We start from the raw sequence: 18,877 nt of genomic DNA, 5'->3' as shown, positions 1-18,877 counted from the left end.
CTATTACTGTAAGAGAGAGGAACACATTATTAAAAATTATTTTAAGAAGAAGAAAGATGAGAAAGAAAAGAGTCAAGAATCTGGAGATTTAGCAGTGGCCTACACTGGTTTAGAACCTGCAGAAGTCTTGGTAGTGTGCACAAGCCAAAATCACACTAAATGGGTGTTGGATTCTGGTTGCTCTTTCCACATGTGTCCTGATTTGAGTTGTTTCAACTCATATACTAAGTGTGATGGTGGCCAAGTTTTGTTAGGCAATAATCAATCTTGTTCAGTAACTAGCATTGGTAATGTACAGCTACAGTTAGTAGATGGTACCATTAAGACTCTTACTGCAGTAAGGCATGTACCTGATTTGAAGAGAAATTTAATTTCTCTTTGCATGTTAGATGAATCTGGTTTGTCTTGTAAAACTGAGAATGGTGTCATGAAAGTGATCAAAGGATCACTTGTAGTAATGAAGGGTCAGAAGAAAAATGGCCTATATGTCGTACTTGGTAAGACATTAGTTAATTCGAGTAATGCTTCTATAAGTTCATCTGCTGATAAAACTATTTTGTGGCATAAGAGATTAGGCCACATTAGTGAAAAAGGCCTGTATTACTTGAATAAACAAAATGTTTTTGATAAGAAAGTAGTCAGTAATTTAGAGTCTTGTGAAACCTGCATTTTGGGCAAACATCACAGGCTCAGTTTTAATTTGAGCTCAAATAGGGCCAAATCTATCTTAGACTATGTTCATACTGATTTGTGGAGACCTGCTAGGGTGCAAACACAGAGTGAAAATAGATATTTTTTGTCTATAATTGATGATTATTCTAGAAAAGTCTGGATATACTTGTTAAAGACTAAAGATGAGATTTTTTCAAGGTTTAAAGAGTGGAAATTGCTGGTTGAAAATCAAACCAGCAAAACTGTTAAAATTTTAAGAACAGACAATGGTCTTGAGTTTTGCAATAGAGAATTTGATGACTTTTGCAAGTCAAATGGTATTTTAAGGCATAGAACTGTGAAATACACACCACAGCAAAATGGTGTGGCTGAAAGAATGAATAGAACCTTACTCGATAAGGTAAGATGCATGCTAGTGTCATCTGGGTTACCTAAGCTGTTTTGGGGTGAGGCTGTTATGACAGCCATGTATTTGGTGAACTTGTCACCTTCTACAGCTTTAAATTTTAGAACTCCTGAACAAATGTGGCTTGGTAAGAAGCCTGATTATGGCAAGCTGAGGATTTTTGGCTGTGCTGCATATGTCCATCAATCTGAAGGGAAACTTGAGCCTAGGAGTTTGAAATGTATTTTCTTAGGCTACCCTCAGGGAATTAAAGGCTATAGGCTTTGGGATAGAGAAAGTAAAGGTTTTAAAGTCATTATTAGCAGAGATGTCATTTTTGATGAAAATTCTATGCCTTGCAAAGATTGTAACAGTGCAGGTAATGAAATGAGCAACAAAGTGGAGACAAGAAGTTTAAATTTGTTTCCTGAGGTGGAAAACCAAGATAGTGAAGATTTGGATGAAAGGCCAACTTCAGAAGGAGTAAAAGAACCTGCAAGAGGTGATGAACCAGAAAAACTAACACCTGCTCAGTCTGATGAAGATTTTGAAGATGATCACACCCAACAACAGTCACCAAGTACAAGAAACAAAAATATAGCATCACCTGGCTATTTGCTGACAAAAGATAGAGCTAAGAGGAAAGTGAAACCAAACAGGAAGTACGGTTATGCAGACTATATAGCTTATGCCTTGATGGCATTCGAAGAGCTCACTGATAATGAGCCAAGGAGTTACAAAGAAGCAGTGAAATCTAAGGAATCAGCAAAATGGAAAGGAGCCATGAAGGAGGAAGTGGAATCTCTTCATAAGAACAAAACTTGGGACTTAGTACCAACACCAACAAATCAAAGAGTTGTAGATTGTAAATGGATCTACAAGGTCAAGGTGGGCATATCTAAATCTGAACCAGTGAGGTTCAAGGCCAAATTAGTGGCCAAGAGGTTTACTCAGGTGGAAGGAGTAGACTACAATGAGATTTTCTCACCGGTTGTGAAGTATACAAGCATAAGAGTCATGTTGGCATTAGTGACTCATTTTGAATGGGAATTAGAACAAATGGATGTCAAGACTGCCTTTCTCCATGGTGAATTGGAAGAAATAATATATATGAAGCAGCCTGAAGGTTTTGAGATTAAAGGGAAAGTTGGAGATTTGGTGTGCTTGCTTAAGAAGTCACTGTATGGACTTAAGCAATCACCAAGGCAGTGGTATAAACGTTTTGACTCATTTGTGGTGAAATCTGGTTTTCAAAGAAGTAATTTTGACAGCTGTTTATATTTTAAAGATCCTGTGACAGATAAAGCAGTGTATCTACTGTTATATGTAGATGACATGCTTCTAGCTGGACCAAATGGCAGAATTATACAAATTGTGAAGAACTTATTAAAGTCAGAGTTCGAAATGAAGGATCTTGGACCAGCCAAGAAGATTTTGGGAATAGAGATGGTGAGAAACAGGTCAAGATGTAAAATGAAGTTACTGCAATCTTCATATATCCAAAAGGTAATTTCAAGGTTTTCAATGGAAGGTGCAAATCCTGCAAGTGTACCTCTTGGTGGACATTTCAAATTATCAAATGAACAGTGCCCATCAACTGAATAAGAGAAGGAAGATATGATAACAGTTCCTTATTCTAATGTTGTGGGGTCAGTGATATATGTGATGATCTCAACTAGGCCTGACTTAGCTCATGCCATTAGTGTCTTGAGTAGATACATGGCAAATCCTGGCCGAGATCATTAGGAAGCTTTAAAATGGCTTCTAAGGTATTTGAAACATACAGTGAGTGAAGGATTGATTTATAAGGGGGATTCAAGTGGAGTGGAACTAAATGGATATCTAGATTCTGATTATGCAGGAGATAGGGACAAGAGAAGGTCAATGTCCTCTTATGCATTTACTTTGTGTGGAAATTGCATAAGTTGGAAATCTCAGTTACAGCCTGTGGTGGCTTTGTCAACGACTGAATCAGAATAAATGGCAGCAACTGAGGCTGCAAAAGAAGCCATTTGGCTTAAAGGGCTACTGACAGAGCTTAAAGCACTCAAGCAGGAGGTTACTTTGTACTCAGATTGTCAAAGTGCAATACATTTGTGTAAAAATCCAGTGTTTCATGAAAGATCGAAACACATTCAAGTTAGATACCATTTCATTCGAGATATGACAGCTCAGAAAGTAATCAGATTGGAGAAGATCCCTACAAAGTTTATTCCTTCAGATATGGGAACAAAAGTGCTTATTGTTGGCAAGTTTAACACTTGCAAGAACCTACTTCGAATAGGAGCAGGCTGATTAATTTGTGAAGAAATCTTGCTAAGATGGTGATGAGCTTCTGTGTTTGTTGAATTTGAGGATTAGGTGGAGATATGTGAAGATTTAACCCACAAATTCAATCTTGCAAGGTTTTTGGTGAGTATGGTCAACACTTGGAGAGGATTTAAGCCGGTGTGACTCCTCAGACTCGATGGTTACGTTGCAGAAGTGCAAAACGCATCGTTTCATTTACTTGGAAATAAAGAAGGAAAAAATGGTCATTTCAAGCCTATTATAACCAAATAACTGCAAGCTACGTGTCTTAATCTAAGTGATTCCTCAAAATAAGTTGGACGACGTCGTTTTGAAGCTGTTATGCAATATATATACACAGAACTCTTCCTCTTCGAGCCAAGTAATAGAAATACCAGCTTTTCTTCAAGATTGAGAAAGAGAGATCGTGTTCTACATTTTCTTCTATTGTGTTAATTTTTCTTAGTGAAAAATCTCTGAGTGAATTAGATTGAATATACAAAATAGGAAGGGTGTAGAAAGGGACTTCGGGTTGGTTGTGTTTTCAGTGTGAAAACCAGATTGTGTCAAAGTGTTGTTTTCTTTGTGATTGTTACAAGATTAATAAGAGATCAGAAGCTCTCGTCGGAGCAACGAGGACGTAGGCTATCTTGGCCGAACCTCGATAAGATCTATGTTGTTTTGTTTGTTCTGATTTTCCATCAGCTTCTCTAATCACCTTAACGGGGTCTTTCTCTTCCATTGAAGCGGTAGGGGTATTCTTGTAATACCATATGAAAGGAACCTGTGTTCTGAGGAATTCTTGGTCATCAATATCTGAGAGGTACTTTAGTTCATGGGGTGTTGGCTTTGAGGGCACTATCATTCTGGTTCACACCGTTTCACCTGAAATGCTAAGCATTCGGACGCCATTGTTGAAAATAAGAATTTTTCTGGGTAATTTGTCAATGAGGGTCTCAGATCATGAAGATTTTATTTGCACTATATATATACATATAGCTCGAGACTAATCCAGGCCTAAAGTTTCTCACTTACGCTAATAGGTCAACCTAGCTCTTCAATTTGATCTAGAATATTTGGACTTGCGTGTACATTTGTTTACTTACAATTTTTTTTTCTGATACAACTCAAAGTATACTTCCAATAGATATAATATAAGGGAAGTTTGAGTGAAAAACCAAAAGAGAAAAAAAAAAAGAAAAGTTGAATCTGATTATAATCTTTTGTTGTTTTATTTTGTATATGAATGCTATTTTTATATCTTATGACGAGTACACTATCTTGGAATAATATACTCGTATTTCCTTTAATTATTGATTATTCAAAAAAAAAAAATATTAAGAGAGATATAATAGAAATTTTGGGACTCTGTTTCTACTCTGTTTCCTTCCATTTTTATATATATTTTATTGAACTTTGAGGGTTTGCGTGCAAGTGATTAATATTAATGCACTATATATATATATATATATATATATTTATATATTTCTCAATGTCATATCTGATTGTAAGATTAATTATGACGTGCTGACGACGACCACATGACATTCACATATTGAAATCATAGATAAAGATTAGTGATTTAATTGATTTAAACAATTAATAAATATTTAATAGTTAATTAAGTTCATTAATATGGATCAGTTTGTGATCCTGTAATAATATTACTCTAGTCCTTGTAGCAAGTGGGGTTAAACTAGCAAATCATCATCGATCCTAAAAAGATTGGTTTAAAATGCAGTAAGTTAAAATATTCCAGTTCAATATCATACTTCAAAACGGATGAAGAACTGCAGATCTATGATGAAGCAGATTACAATAGTTATTCTTTACCATGTTTTTAGGGAATGCAATTCTGTAGCAGATTTTCTTGCTAAGTCAGGTCACCGTAATAATTTATATGTTCTTGATAACCCTCCTAAAGGAGTTAAGCTTTTACTGTTCTATGACAACTTTGGAAGTGTATCTTCCAGAATGATTAATATTAGTTCGTAAGAGCCTGTTAGCTCCATACCTGACCCAAAAAAAAAAAAAAAAAAAAAAAAAAAAGAGGCTTTAGATAAATACCACATAAACTGAAAGGTCCAGAGAAAAATTATCAAATTTTCCCATTAAACAATCATATATGTATATAATATATATTTTCTTATTGAAAAGCGCAGGTTTTATTAACTCTTTAATTTCACATCAACGTAGCCAAATTCAACCAAGAACAATATCCACTAGCTATCTAGAGATAGCAAACATTTTCACACACACACACACACGCACGCACGCACACATGCACCTTGATCACCACAACATAAACTAGTCCACAAGCAAATTCAATTAGGAGCTTTTAGAACTATATATCTTCAATCAAGAAGCTTTTCTCTCTTAAAGTGTGGATGATATCTTTATCACAGTTTTATCTTCATCAGTCAATTTCACCACCTCTTCTTGAAACCTCTTCATAGCCAAGAGTGGCAATGACATTAAAACCAAAATCCCATCCTCCCCATTTTTCTTGTACTTCACATGAACGCTGACTCCATTGAAGGTTGCAGCAACTCCACCATATAACGGCAAACCCCACCCAATGTTCACATTTTCTAGCCGAGATTTTTGTTATCAGAAACAACCAAGTCCCATTGTCCTGCATTATAAGGAGGCCTTCCTAGGATTTCCATAAAATCTGCAACTGATCTTATATACTCCTCATTCATCCCCTCTTTCGCTTTCTTCACCAACTCCACCGCATATCCCAATGGATTTTCGCATAAAACCCCGGCCCTCGAAATGGCAGCCGGGAATGCAAACACATTGCCATAGTATCCTTGAGGGATAAGCAATCCTCCATGGTGCTTGCCTCGAGCATTGACAATAATTAAAGCTCGAACAACAGCTTCAGGGTCGAGTTTGAGTGCAAGTGTTTGACATCTCCACGAAAAAGCCGCTAGCAACTCGTATCGAGAGCAAGAGGCAATTAGGTGTGGAGGCAGATGTTTTTGAATAGCCCTTATCTGGTTCGGACCAAAGAAGGAGTGTTGGACTAATTTGGTCATTTTGTCCGAGTTTGGGTGACCAATTGATAAAGGTGGTTGTTGCTGGTACTCATAGTGTGTGCAAGTTATTATTGGTGGGTTTCTAGCAAATAAGAGCTCTCTTCCCCACACAGGAGGGATAGAGGGTTGCTCTGCTCCTTTTGCCACCTCTGCTAATGTGTTCATGAATTGGAAGATCCCAAATGCATCGCATATTGTGTGATTGAAACGTAATGCCAAAATGAAACCTCAACACACCAGACGAGTCACCTAGCATTAATTAATTAATTAATATGTTGTTTTAAATCCTTTTTTTTTTTTTTTTGTTTGGGTTTTCAATCAATGAAGATTAGAATAATGAGTTTCAGTTTTTATTTATTTTAGTTTTTGTCTTTCTCAGTCAGAAATATAAATGAAGAGAATGCAGCAAGGCATAACAAAAACAGAGCTAAAATAATAATGATAATAGTACTAAAGAAAAATAAATTAATTAATTTGTTTATAAAATTATAAAATTTTATCATTCTTACCGTTATTTTTATCTATTTTGATTCAACCCCAGGAGTGTATTAGGTCCAAACAAATAATCTCACACCATGAAACTCATAAATAAAAAAGGAAAATTGTAAATACCCTCTCTGTTTTGCAAAATTTTATAAATATACCTTTGCATTTTAGACAATTCCAGAAATACCCATTCATATTTTATTTTTGTTCGAATTAGTCCAGCGAGTATGTTTTCATTAAAGTAACATATAACTAGGGACTTTGCTTACTAGGACAAGGATCCTGTTTTCTTCTATATTTGTCTATATTGGCTTTCAAATTTTAACCATTCATTTCTTAACTTATTTAATCCAATGAACAATATTTATTCCATGTCATTTAATGTCATATAACTTTCACATTATCATTATTAATACTTTAATCCTAACCATTCACTCCTAACTTATTTAATCTAAAAGTCACAAATACCAAAACCATGTATTTCCATTGAAGATTTTTTATTTTTTATTTTAAAAAGATAGCTATTTTTACTTTAAAAAAAATGCACGTATAAAAATAAATATAATTTTCTCTTGGTTGACATAATTAAACAAAAAAATTAATAATTTTATGATTTTAAAGCCAAGAACTAATTATCTTATTTAATTATCCATATTGAGAAATAAGTATTCATACTTATAGATCCTTCCTACTTACAAAATAATTATGATTATTAAAAACAGAATCCAAAAATTTAATAGATCATAAAACAAATTCCATTTTATTTTATCAAGGTTTTTATCCAACTTTTTTTTTCTGTTATATTATTGTATGAAATTTTTAGAGTTTCTCATGAAATAAAATTTAAGTGAAAAGGCTAGAAGTAATTTTTTTAAAAGGAAAAATATTTGTTTACAGTTATGTTTAAATAATATGTCTTCTTGTCAGTTGACAAACCTTTTTAATTTTTTGTCGATTCAAATTAAGAAGCTTGAAGCTTATGAGTTTTATATATGATTTTTCATTAAAATAAATAATAATAATAATAATGGATTTTAGTGATCATGTGACATTGAGTGATATGTTATTAATAATAGTCATGTACAAGTTATGTGAAATCAAGTGATGTGGCATTAGTATTAGTCATTTGATTAAATGAGTTGGCTAAGATTCAAAGACAAGTATATACAAGCATAAAAACAAACAAGTAGAGAATCGGATCCATGTTTGATGTAATTTTTTTTTTTTTTTTCCAATCAAAAAGCTCTTGCTTAAGAGCCAAAAGCTCCTTTTGCAAAAAAGTAAAAGTGAATGGCTGTAGTCAATAAATACTTGCTAATCTAAAAACAACAGTTTTTTTTTTTTTTTAATTTTTTTATATTTTTTTTATAATATCAAGAATAAAAATAATAAATTCCAACTCAAAATCATTACTTTAATATGACACTTTTTAATTTAAATAAATGAATAAAAGTTGATGGTCCATGCACTTTACAGTTTTTATTTTTTCAAAAAAAGCCGAAACCTCTTTTTGTCATAAAAAAGAAAAAAAAAATCTTATTATTAATTTTTTTATCGTAAGAAAAACTTATTAAAATTCAATTTGATATATGGTTTTAGGAGTTTCCAACCATTCACAAATATTTAAAAAGAATAAAAAAATAAAAACGATAAAAAAACAGACCTGGATTAATAACAAAGGACAACAAAGAATACCATCAGATTCTGGAACATTATATAGGACCTCATTAAGAAATGGACATGGAGGTTGAATTCTATCACCCAACTGATCAAGGCTAATATCAGCATCAGCTTCAATGAACAAAACCCCTTTTCCATTGCAATCAACCACAAGCTTCCTGTTAGAGACTTCCATGAGTCTACCAGCTAATGGGTAGAAATACACCAATGCCTTACCAAGTGCTTCTCTAATGACCTTCACAGGGTCTTTCCCTTCCATTGAAGGATTAAGATTAGGGTTATTTTTGTAATACCATATGAGTGGGACTTGGAATCTCAAGAAGTCCTGGTCATCTATATCTGACAGGTATTTTAGTTCACTGAGTGTTGGCCTTGTGGGTACAACTAGCTCTGCTTTGCACCGTTTCACATGAAATGCTACGCATTTCGAGGCCATTTGAAGGTATACTATGTAAAAGAGTACTTAGTATAAGGAAAAACGAATTTTTGGTTATTAGTTTGAGTCTCTGATATGATAGTTTTGGTGATTATATATATAGTGGTTCGATATTGGATAACGTTGGGCTGTTTTTATATTACCTGATTGTATATATTTAATCTACATTAATTATATATATATATATATATTATGCAGGATTATATGTAATATCAAGTAATAACCGTAGAGGTCGGACAACATAATTAATTTGTTCGATATTGTCGAATAGATAAAGTTATGTCTAATATGAATGGCCAACGAATATTTTACTCTCCCGGTCCCATCATCAAAAAATTATACTTAATTAATTTTCGTGCATAATTTTCTATTGATTTGATGTGACTGTCTGCTTGTTTTAGTTTCACAAGTTACGTAATACATGCACCACGTTATATATGAGGATCAAGTCTAAACTAATGAGAAAATTCCATTTATTCTCTTTTGATTTATTTATAATTACACTTATGCCTCATGATTTTGGAAGATCTTCGTTATTAATCTCTATTTTGTTATTTTTATAATTAGTAAAATAAATTTATCTATCTATTTTTCTTAGTTAATTTTAAATAGTAAAATTTATATTTATATTTTTTTAATATTATTCAATCATAAAATATTAATTTTTAATTTTTATATTTCATCTTTTAATTATCAAAATTAATTATCAAGTGAGGTTTGCTCAATTGATACCCCACACTCATGAGATTATAAGTTTAAAATACCTTATCTTTTTCTCCTTTTTAAATTAGATATTATTATAATGATTAAAAAGATATTGAAATTAATTAATGAAAATTGATAAATTAATCTGTTTTAATAGGTATTAAAAACTAAAAAAATGTTAAATATATATATATATATAATCAAAATCAGCCAATTTGATAATTACATTATATATATATATATATATGAAGATTAATCCAGCCCAAGTCTCTCACTTATGCCAATGGGCTGTCGAACTTGCTTTTCAGTTTGCTTTAAAATATTTGGATTTTCTGCGTACATTTATTTGTTTTTTTTTTTTTTTTTTCCTCATACAACTTTTTTAGACCTGTTCTATACATAATTTGGGAAAAGTTGAGTTATAAGCCAAAAGAAAAAAATTTAAAAAAAAATATTGAATCTTATAATAATTTTTTTCCTCTTATTTTTATATCTGGTTGTTATTTTTATATATGGTAATTAGCATCGTTAATTTTAGAATTATTTTTATATTTGCAGTTAATTATCAAACTCTTTTTTGGCATTTTGGTTGTTAACTTCCCTTATTAATGTACTTTTGTTCTTAAACTATTTTTTTAGTTTAATTTTAGCACTATTAAGATATACAATACACTTGCTGTAACAAGAAAACAACAAAATTACAAAATCAAATAACCTTACAAAATATTTGAATATTGCGTCACGTACGTTCTACAATTTAAAATTGATAAAAAAAAGAGATAAAAAAATAATTTTAGAACCAGATTGCATCTAAGGTTTAAGAATAAAAAAATAATAATAATAATAAATAAAAAAACAGAAGGGTTTAAAAAGCAAAGTGCAAGTATAATTATAGTTAAGGACTCACCGCGCCAAATGCCCTTTTTATAAATTGCAATTCTTTTGACAATGTCCTGGACTATGTATACTTGTGTTTCAGTTAATTATTAATTATTAATTATTAAAATAGAATAATAGAAAGACATTAGAAACTTGGAGACTCTGTTTTTACTCTGTTTCTTTCTGTGTCTGTTGCCTATTTTGTTGAACTTTTGATGTTCACGCGCAAGTGATTTACATATATATATATATATATTTGATCATTAAGTGATTAATGATAATGAAATAAATAATTATCTCAACGTTACATTTGATACTGATTGTAAGATTGATGAAGAGGAGATGACAACCCACATGACATTGACAGATTGAAGTCGTAGATGATTGGTGAATTGATTAATTAAAATAAGTAATGCATATTTAATGTTTAATAACGTTTAATGTTGATATCATCTCGTCCTTGTGTAGTATCCTTGTTGAGAAATTGGAGTTAAACCTAATTCCCTAGCCAAAGAAAACCAGCAACTGGTTTAGAATCCTCACCAATCTTAAGAGGATAGTTTAGGATGTAGAACTTAAAATCCAATCTTAAAAGGATAGTTTAGAATGTAGAACTTAAAATAATTAAGTCCCATCTCATATTTCAAATATAATCAAAAGGTTGTAGATAAATAACCACATGTATATTGAAAGGTCTAGAGAAAAATAATAATGAATGTTTTCCCTAATTAAAAAGAGCTGTAGTTTAATTCACTCTTTAATCTTACAACAAATTATCCAAATCAAACCAAGGACAAATATTTACTAGCCAGCTAGCCAGATATGGTGAACATTTTCACACCCACCTTGATTTCGACAGCATAAACTAATCTTCAAGGAATTTCGATATATTAGGAAGTTTTAGAGCTACAAATTAATCTTCAATTAAAGAAGCTTTTATTTCTTAAATGTGGATAATATTTTAATTACAGGTTTATCATCACCAATCACTTTCACCACCTCTTCTCGAAAGCTCTGTATAGCCAAAAATGACAATGACATTAAAACCAAAATTCCATCCTCCCCATTTTTCTTGGACAATGCTGACTCCTTGGAAGGTCTTAGCAACTCCACCATATAATGGCAAACCCCACCCAACATTCACTTTTACTTTCTTCTTCTTTTTATTTTTATTTTTTAACTACGCATTTTTTTTTTTCAGAAATTACCACATTCTCTTTTTCCTTCATTAGGAGGAGGCCGTCCTTATTCGCCACAAACTCTGCAAATGATATTTATATACTCTTCATTCATTTCCTCTTTTCACCTTCTTAACCAACTCCACAGCATATCCCAATGGCTTTTCTCATAGAATCCGGCCTTCGAAACAGCAGCTGAGAATTAGAACACATTATCATGGTACACTTGACGTTAGTGTTGGTTTTGTCCACGTTTGGGTAGTGACCAGTTGATAAAAGGTTGTTGTTGGTACTCACAATGTGTGCAAGTTATTCTTGGTGGGTTACTAGCAAAGAGGAGTTCTCTTTCCCACACTGGAGGGATGGAGGGTTGTTTTGCTCCTTTTGCTATCTCTGCTAATGTGTTCCATGAAGTGGACGATCCCAAATGCATCGCACATTGTGTGATCCCAAGCTTCACCTACAATATATTGTTTTTCAAATCCTATTTATCAAATCAATGAAGATTAGAGAAATGAGTTTCAGAACATTAACTTGCTTATTTTCCTAAAAAAATTGTGAGTTGATTATGAGTTTTGAATGAGAAAGTCAACAGTCTTCTCAGTGAGAAATATAAATGAAGGGAGATAATTATGCAGAAAGGTAGCATAAACAGAGCTCAAAAAAAGGGAAAAAAAAAACTATATATATATATATATATAAATATAAGTGATTAGACAAAATCATTTTCTGATGTATCCTTCAAATTATTTTTTTATTAGTTAATTAAATAAGCTATTTCAGAGCAACGAGGAGTATATAAATAAGCCCACACCATATGGAACTATATAATAAAACTAAAAAGATTTACCTAACATATATATATTTATATAAAATAAAAAGAAAGAGTAAAATTATAAAACAGCCTCTCTGCTTTGCAAATTTTACACATATACCTTTGTATTTTAAAACATTGCAAAAATGCCCTTTGTCTTTTATATACAGAATTATATTGCATGTACAGATTAAACATATAATTATAATTTTTCATTTTTATATTTAGTTTGCTTTTCATTAAGTATCTTAATGGAAATTGATGCAAATTCCAATATTATGCAGCATATTGCAGATTTTTCTTTTTTTTTCTTATAATACGTTGCACAATATTAAAATCCATATCAAATTTCATCGTTTTATAAAAAAATGAATACATAAATATTTACAGTTTTATAGTACTATAAGATGTAGATATTTTGATATTGAGAATGTACCCAATCAATTACATGTAACTTATAAGCAATACATTTTGATATTGAAAATGTGCCCAATCAATTACATTAAACTTATAAGCAATACAGTGGATTACATGATTCAATCCACATTTCAAAATAATAACAATAATAATTAATAAATAAATAGATAACAAAACCCCTTTGCCATTGCAATCCAAAATAAGCTTCCTGTTATAACCTTATATAAGTCTACCTGGCAATAGGTAGTAAAACACCAGTGCCAAGTGCTTCTCTAATGACCTTCACAGCGTCTTTTACCTTCCATTGAAGGGCTAGGGGTATTTATGTTAAACCATTAGAGGGGGACTTGGATTCACAAGAAGTCCCGGTCATTGAACAAATTTCTAGTACCGCTGGTCATATATGTCCTAGAGGTAATTTTAGTTCATTGGGCATTGGAATTGAGGGTACAACTACCTCTGGTTGGCAACATTTCACATGAAATCCTAAGCATTTTGTGGCCATTTTGAAGGTATAAGGACCTAGGAAATTTGGTTATGGACATGAGTTTTGGAGTAGCTAATAGTGGTGGTTTTTGTTATTTATATAGCTCAAGAATATACTATTTTCTCAATTCCACTCAATTTGTGCTAACTTTTCTTGCATAAGTTTCTATTAGTATAGCTTTTTATTTTTTTATTTTTTTAGTTCTGAAGTGACAAGTTGCACAATACATGTGTCACCTTTTTTTTTTTTTTGTGGGGGATAAAACACATGCATCACCTTATATGTGAAGATTAAGTCTAAATAATTGAATACATAAATAAAATGAAATGACACGAGTACAATGGAATATCTTTTTTTTAATATATTCATTATATTTACTATCGTTAAATGTGTTGCAAACTATTTTAATTTAACCTTCTACATCACAAATTAAATTAGGGAGACATTAACAGTATGGAATTTGTCTTTCCATTTTATGTTTATTAATTTAATTTGCGGTTCGCGTGAGATTTTCAAATTAGTTCTAGAACATGTGTTACGTTTATTACTTGATCATATTTCCTGTTAATTATCTGGTCCTATCAATGACGCTTCAATGATGACATTTTTAACTTTTCAAATTAAGAATTGAAAAGTTCAATTATTTAGAGCCTTTATATTTATTAAATGCTAATATATCACATTAAATTCTAGATTTTTAAGATCAAATTTTATCAAAAACTGCAGTTTAACAGTCGAAGTATCTAAAAAATAAAAAAAGTTTAAAACTAAAATGCAAATATGATTATGGCTTAAAGACTAACTGCGCCAATTTCCCTTTTTATATATTTCAATTTTTTTTTTTTGGTGGACAAACACTGTCTTGAAATATGTGCCCTTATGTTTCATTTAATTATTAATTATTAAAATAGAATGATAAAGAGACAAATAGAAACTTGAGGACTCTGTTTGTACTCTGTTTCTTTCTGTATCTGTTTACCTATTTTTTTGAACTTTTGAGGTTCACGCACAAGCGATTAACATATATATATATATATAGATATATGTATGATCATTAAGTGATTGCTGTTAAGTGATTAATTAAAATAATCAGTACATATTTAATGGTTAATAAAGTTTAGTAATATTGATATCAGTCGGGTCCCTGTATAATATCCATGTTCATAAAGTGGAGTTAAACCTATCTCCTTAGCCCCCAAAAAAAAAAAAAGAAAAAAAAAAGAAAAAAAGAAAGCAGGTTTAGAATATTCATCGGATAATTTCAAATATAAAATTTAAAATAAATGCAAACAGAACCAAAAGGCTGTAAATAAAGAACCACGTATATTGAAAGGTTAAGAGAAAAATAATAATATGAACAGAGCTATGGTTTAATTCACTCTTTAATCTTACAACAACATATTCAAATTAAACCAAGGAAAAAATTTAATAGCTAGCTAGCTAGCTAGAGATAGTAAACATTTCCACACACATCTTGAATTCCATAACATAAACCAGTTTTCAAGCAATTTTAGGTTTTCGAACTATAAATTAATCTTCAATCATAGAAGCTTTCTCTATTAAAGTGTGGATAATATTTTAATTATAGGTTTATCTTCCCCAATCACTTTCGCCACCTCTTCTTGAAACCTCTTCATAGCTAAAAATGGCAATGACATTAAAACCAAAATCCCATCCTCCCCATTTTTCCTGTACTTCGCATGAATGCTACCCCCATTGAAGGTCTTAGCAAGTCCACCATATAGTGGCAAACCCCACCCAAAATTCACATTATCTAAATGAACATTTTTAGTATCAGAAACAATCAAATTCCCTCTTACTGCATTATAAGGAGGCCGTCCTTGGATCGCCATAAAATCCACTGCATATGCCAATGGCTTTTCGCATAAAACCCCGGCCTTCGAAACAGCAGCAGGGAATGAAAACATGTTGCCATAGTACCCTTGAGGAAAATGCAATCCATGGTACTTCTTTCCTCTGGCACTGACCATGATCGAAACTCGAACAACGTCTTCAGGATCGAGTTCGAGTGCTAGTGTTTGACATCTCCATGAAAAAGCTGTCAGCAACTCGTATCGAGAGTAAGAAACAAGATGTGAAGAAAGATGTTTTTGAATGGCCCTTATCTGCTTTGGACCAAAGAAGAAGGAGCATTGGATATCACTGCTGGTTTTGTCCAAGTTTGGCTGACCAATTGATAAAGGTTGTTGTTGTTGGTACTCATAATGTATACAAGTTACTCTTGGAGGGTTTCTAGCAAATAAGAGCTCTCTTTCCCACACAGGAGGGATAGAGGGTTGTTGTGCTCCTTTTGCAATCTCTGCTAATGTGTTCATGAATTGGAAGACCCCAAATGCATCGCATGTTGTGTGATTAATACGTAATGCCAAAATGAAACCTCCACATGTCAAACGAGTTACCTACGTTAATTAATTAATATGTTGTTTTAAATCTTATTTTTCAATCAATGAAGAAAAGAAAAATGACTTTCAGTTTTTAATTTGCTTTCTTTTACTATAAATATCTGTGTTGATTATGAGGTTTCAATGAAGTTAACAGTCTTCTCCTCAGACTGAAACGTAACTGAAGGAAGATGATGCAGAAAGGTAACAAAAACAGAGCTCAAAAAGAAATATATATACATATATATATATATATATATATTATAGTTCTATGAGTGGTTTGAAAAAAAATTATTTTAGATTGGCCAACCATACATATAGTTTACTTTCTAACATTAATAATTTGAATATATACATTTTTAATTGATTGAACTATAAATATAGTGATGGGGAAAACAAATGTGAAAAATGAACAATTGATAATTTTCTTTTATTATCATTCAATTTGGTTTTTGTAATTAGTTAATTAAATAAGCTATTTTAATAGAAAGAGGCGTGTATTAAATCAGCCCACACCATATGGAATTAATAAAAAGAAAGAAAAATTATAAAATACACTCTTTTTTTTTTTTTTTTTAAACATATAATGTACCTTTTGTATTTAAAAATATTGCAGAAAATGCAAATACCCATTAACCATATAATTAGAATTTTGTATTCATATAATAGAAACTTAAAATTTTGCTACAGTGATGTCAACACCTACATTATAGTAAAAGTTAGAATCAAATTACATATAATTTTAAAGTATAAAATATATGCAAATTAAATACCTAATGAACTATATGTAATTAGGCATTAATCCTATTATAATGTGGATGTTGATGTCCATAATGATAAGGTTATAGAAACTTATATTCTGTGTATATGAAAAAAATTCAGATGTAAATACGAGAGAGAGAGAGAGAGAGAGAGAGAGAGAGAATAAAAAATAATAATAAAAAAGAACTAACCTGAATTAACAACAAAGGGCAATCAATAATACCATCAGATCCCAAAACGTCATATAGAACCTGATCAATAAATGGACATGGAGGTTGAATTCTGTCACCCAGTTGGTGAAGACTGATATCTGCATCAGCTTCAATGAACAAAACCCCTTTCCCATTGCAATCCACAATAAGCTTCCTGTTATAACCTTCCACTAGTCTACCAGCTAATGGGTAGTAAAATACCAATGCCTTGCCAAGTGCTTCTCTAATAACCTTCACAGGGTCTTTACCTTCCATTAATGGGCTAGGGCTATTTCTGTAATACCATATAAAGTGGACTTGGAACCTCAAGAAGTCCTGGTCATCTATATCCGAGAGGTATTTTAGTTCATTGGGTGTTGGCTTTGTGGGTACAACAAGCTCTGCTTCGCACCGCTTCACATGAAATTCTAGGCACTTTGAGGCCATTTTGAAGGTACAAGCAAAAGGAAATTTGCTTATGCATATGAGTTTGAGAGTCTCTGAAGTGATAGTTTTGCAATTTATTTGGCTCAAGAATATTATTTTACTCTCTCAATTCGACTCAATTAAAAAATTTGTGCTTATTTTCCATGCATAATTTTCTATTAATGTAGTATATTTATTTAATTCTGATGGGACATGTTTGCTTGTTTTAATTTCACAAGTTACATGGGGTGCATCACGTTATGAAGATTCCATCACGATGTATATATAGATAGAGTCTAAATTAAATGCATAAATAAAATGAAATGAAACATGTGTAATGGTATTTTCTTTTTAAATACCGTTATGATTATTATCGTTTTTTCTGTTGCAAATTAGTTTAATCTCAAATTCCATATCACAAAATTAGGGAGACATTGACAGTTTGGAATCTGTCTTTCCATTTTATATATATTAATTTAATTTGTGGTTCACATGAGATTACTAAATTAGTTCTAGTACATGTTTTATGTTTATTATAATTTGGTCAAATAATCCAATTAATTATCAGATTATTTATCTACCAGGTGGATGAACTGAAGAACTTTTTTTTCAACAGAAATTAATTGATTTTAATTTTGGATGCTATAATTAGTCTTTGTTAGAGTTCCAACAGAAATTAATTGATTTTAATTTTGGATGCTATAATTAGTCTTTGTTAGAGTTCGGCATGTACGATTAAATGATATCAACATGTTTTTATTTATTTATTTATTTATTTTTCCTTCTTCTTTTAAGCGAAAATGGTATCGATTTGTTGACATATATTAACAAACTGGTGTTATCCGTTAAAATTTATTCAAGTAAAATATATAATTTTGTTCCGAAAAAAAAAAAGTAAAATATATAATTTATTGATTTTTTTTATTATTATTAATATGTCCATCTCATAATTTTTTAGGTGTAGGTATGAGGGATTTACTAATTAAATCAATTTCAATTTATTCATCATGAATGGTTAACTCATTAATTATTTCCTTGTATGCTCTGATTTCATGCTCTGAATAATATGTCCAGATTCGGATTTTTTGTTCCCATTTATATCCGCTATTGATATTTTTAGCTTCTTATTTAAAAATAATAACAAAGAATTTAACATAAAATAACTATCTTTTAAGATAATGTATGATCCAATTATAGGTTGGACATAGGAATAAACGATTTCATCCAAAACAAAACAAAACGATTTCCATCCAAAATAAGACAAAATAATTACTAAAAAGCTAGCTATCTCTTATAATATGTATAAAAAAACCTAGCAAGCACTAATTAGCAAACATCGATCTTAATTATAAACATATACAAAACAAACAAGTAAACTTTTACATATGACCCAGATCCATTAAACAAGAAGCTCTTTTTTTTTTTTTTTTTTGGTCTTATTAATATGTGGATATTGTTTTAATGGCTTTAGGTTCTTCCTCGAGTCATTGCCATAAGCACTTTTTGAAACCTCTCCATAGCCAAAAAAAAGGCAAGCAAATTGGTACCAAAATCTTATCTTCACCTTTGTTTCTATACTTCACATAGAAGCTAATCCGTGGAAAAGCCATGGAAGCTCCTGCAT

General features: G+C 31.2%; 1 protein-coding gene and 1 pseudogene across 1 annotated transcript; both read right to left on the bottom strand.

Moving 5' to 3' along the window:
• Window positions 1-5,722: 5,722 nt before the first annotated feature.
• LOC107431324 (alcohol acyl transferase 1 allele GSa-like) lies at window positions 5,723-9,005 on the bottom strand (annotated as a pseudogene).
• A 6,026-nt stretch (window positions 9,006-15,031) lies between these two features.
• On the bottom strand, window positions 15,032-17,274 carry LOC107431325 (alcohol acyl transferase 1 allele RGb-like). Its single transcript, XM_016042210.3, has 2 exons — window positions 16,828-17,274; window positions 15,032-15,892 (listed from the first exon to the last, which is right to left on the bottom strand). The coding sequence occupies exons 1-2, from the start codon at window positions 17,272-17,274 to the stop codon at window positions 15,032-15,034; spliced, it is 1,308 nt and encodes a 435-aa protein (XP_015897696.3).
• Window positions 17,275-18,877: the final 1,603 nt, after the last annotated feature.

The sequence above is a fragment of the Ziziphus jujuba genome, chromosome 6 (assembly GCF_031755915.1).
Source record: "Ziziphus jujuba cultivar Dongzao chromosome 6, ASM3175591v1".
NCBI classification, from domain to species: domain Eukaryota; kingdom Viridiplantae; phylum Streptophyta; class Magnoliopsida; order Rosales; family Rhamnaceae; genus Ziziphus; species Ziziphus jujuba.
Note: the sequence above shows the minus strand (reverse complement) of the source record. Positions and strands in the feature narration are given on the sequence as shown.

What these genes read in the sequence shown, in the direction of transcription:
- LOC107431325 (XM_016042210.3), bottom strand. Translation starts at nt 17,274, where the DNA reads ATGGCCTCAAAGTGCCTAGAATTTCATGTGAAGCGGTGCGAAGCAGAG. An exon ending in GCCCTTTGTTGTTAATTCAG is followed by an intron (nt 15,893 to 16,827) that starts GTTAGTTCTTTT and finishes TAATTAACGTAG; the next exon opens with GTAACTCGTTTGACATGTGG.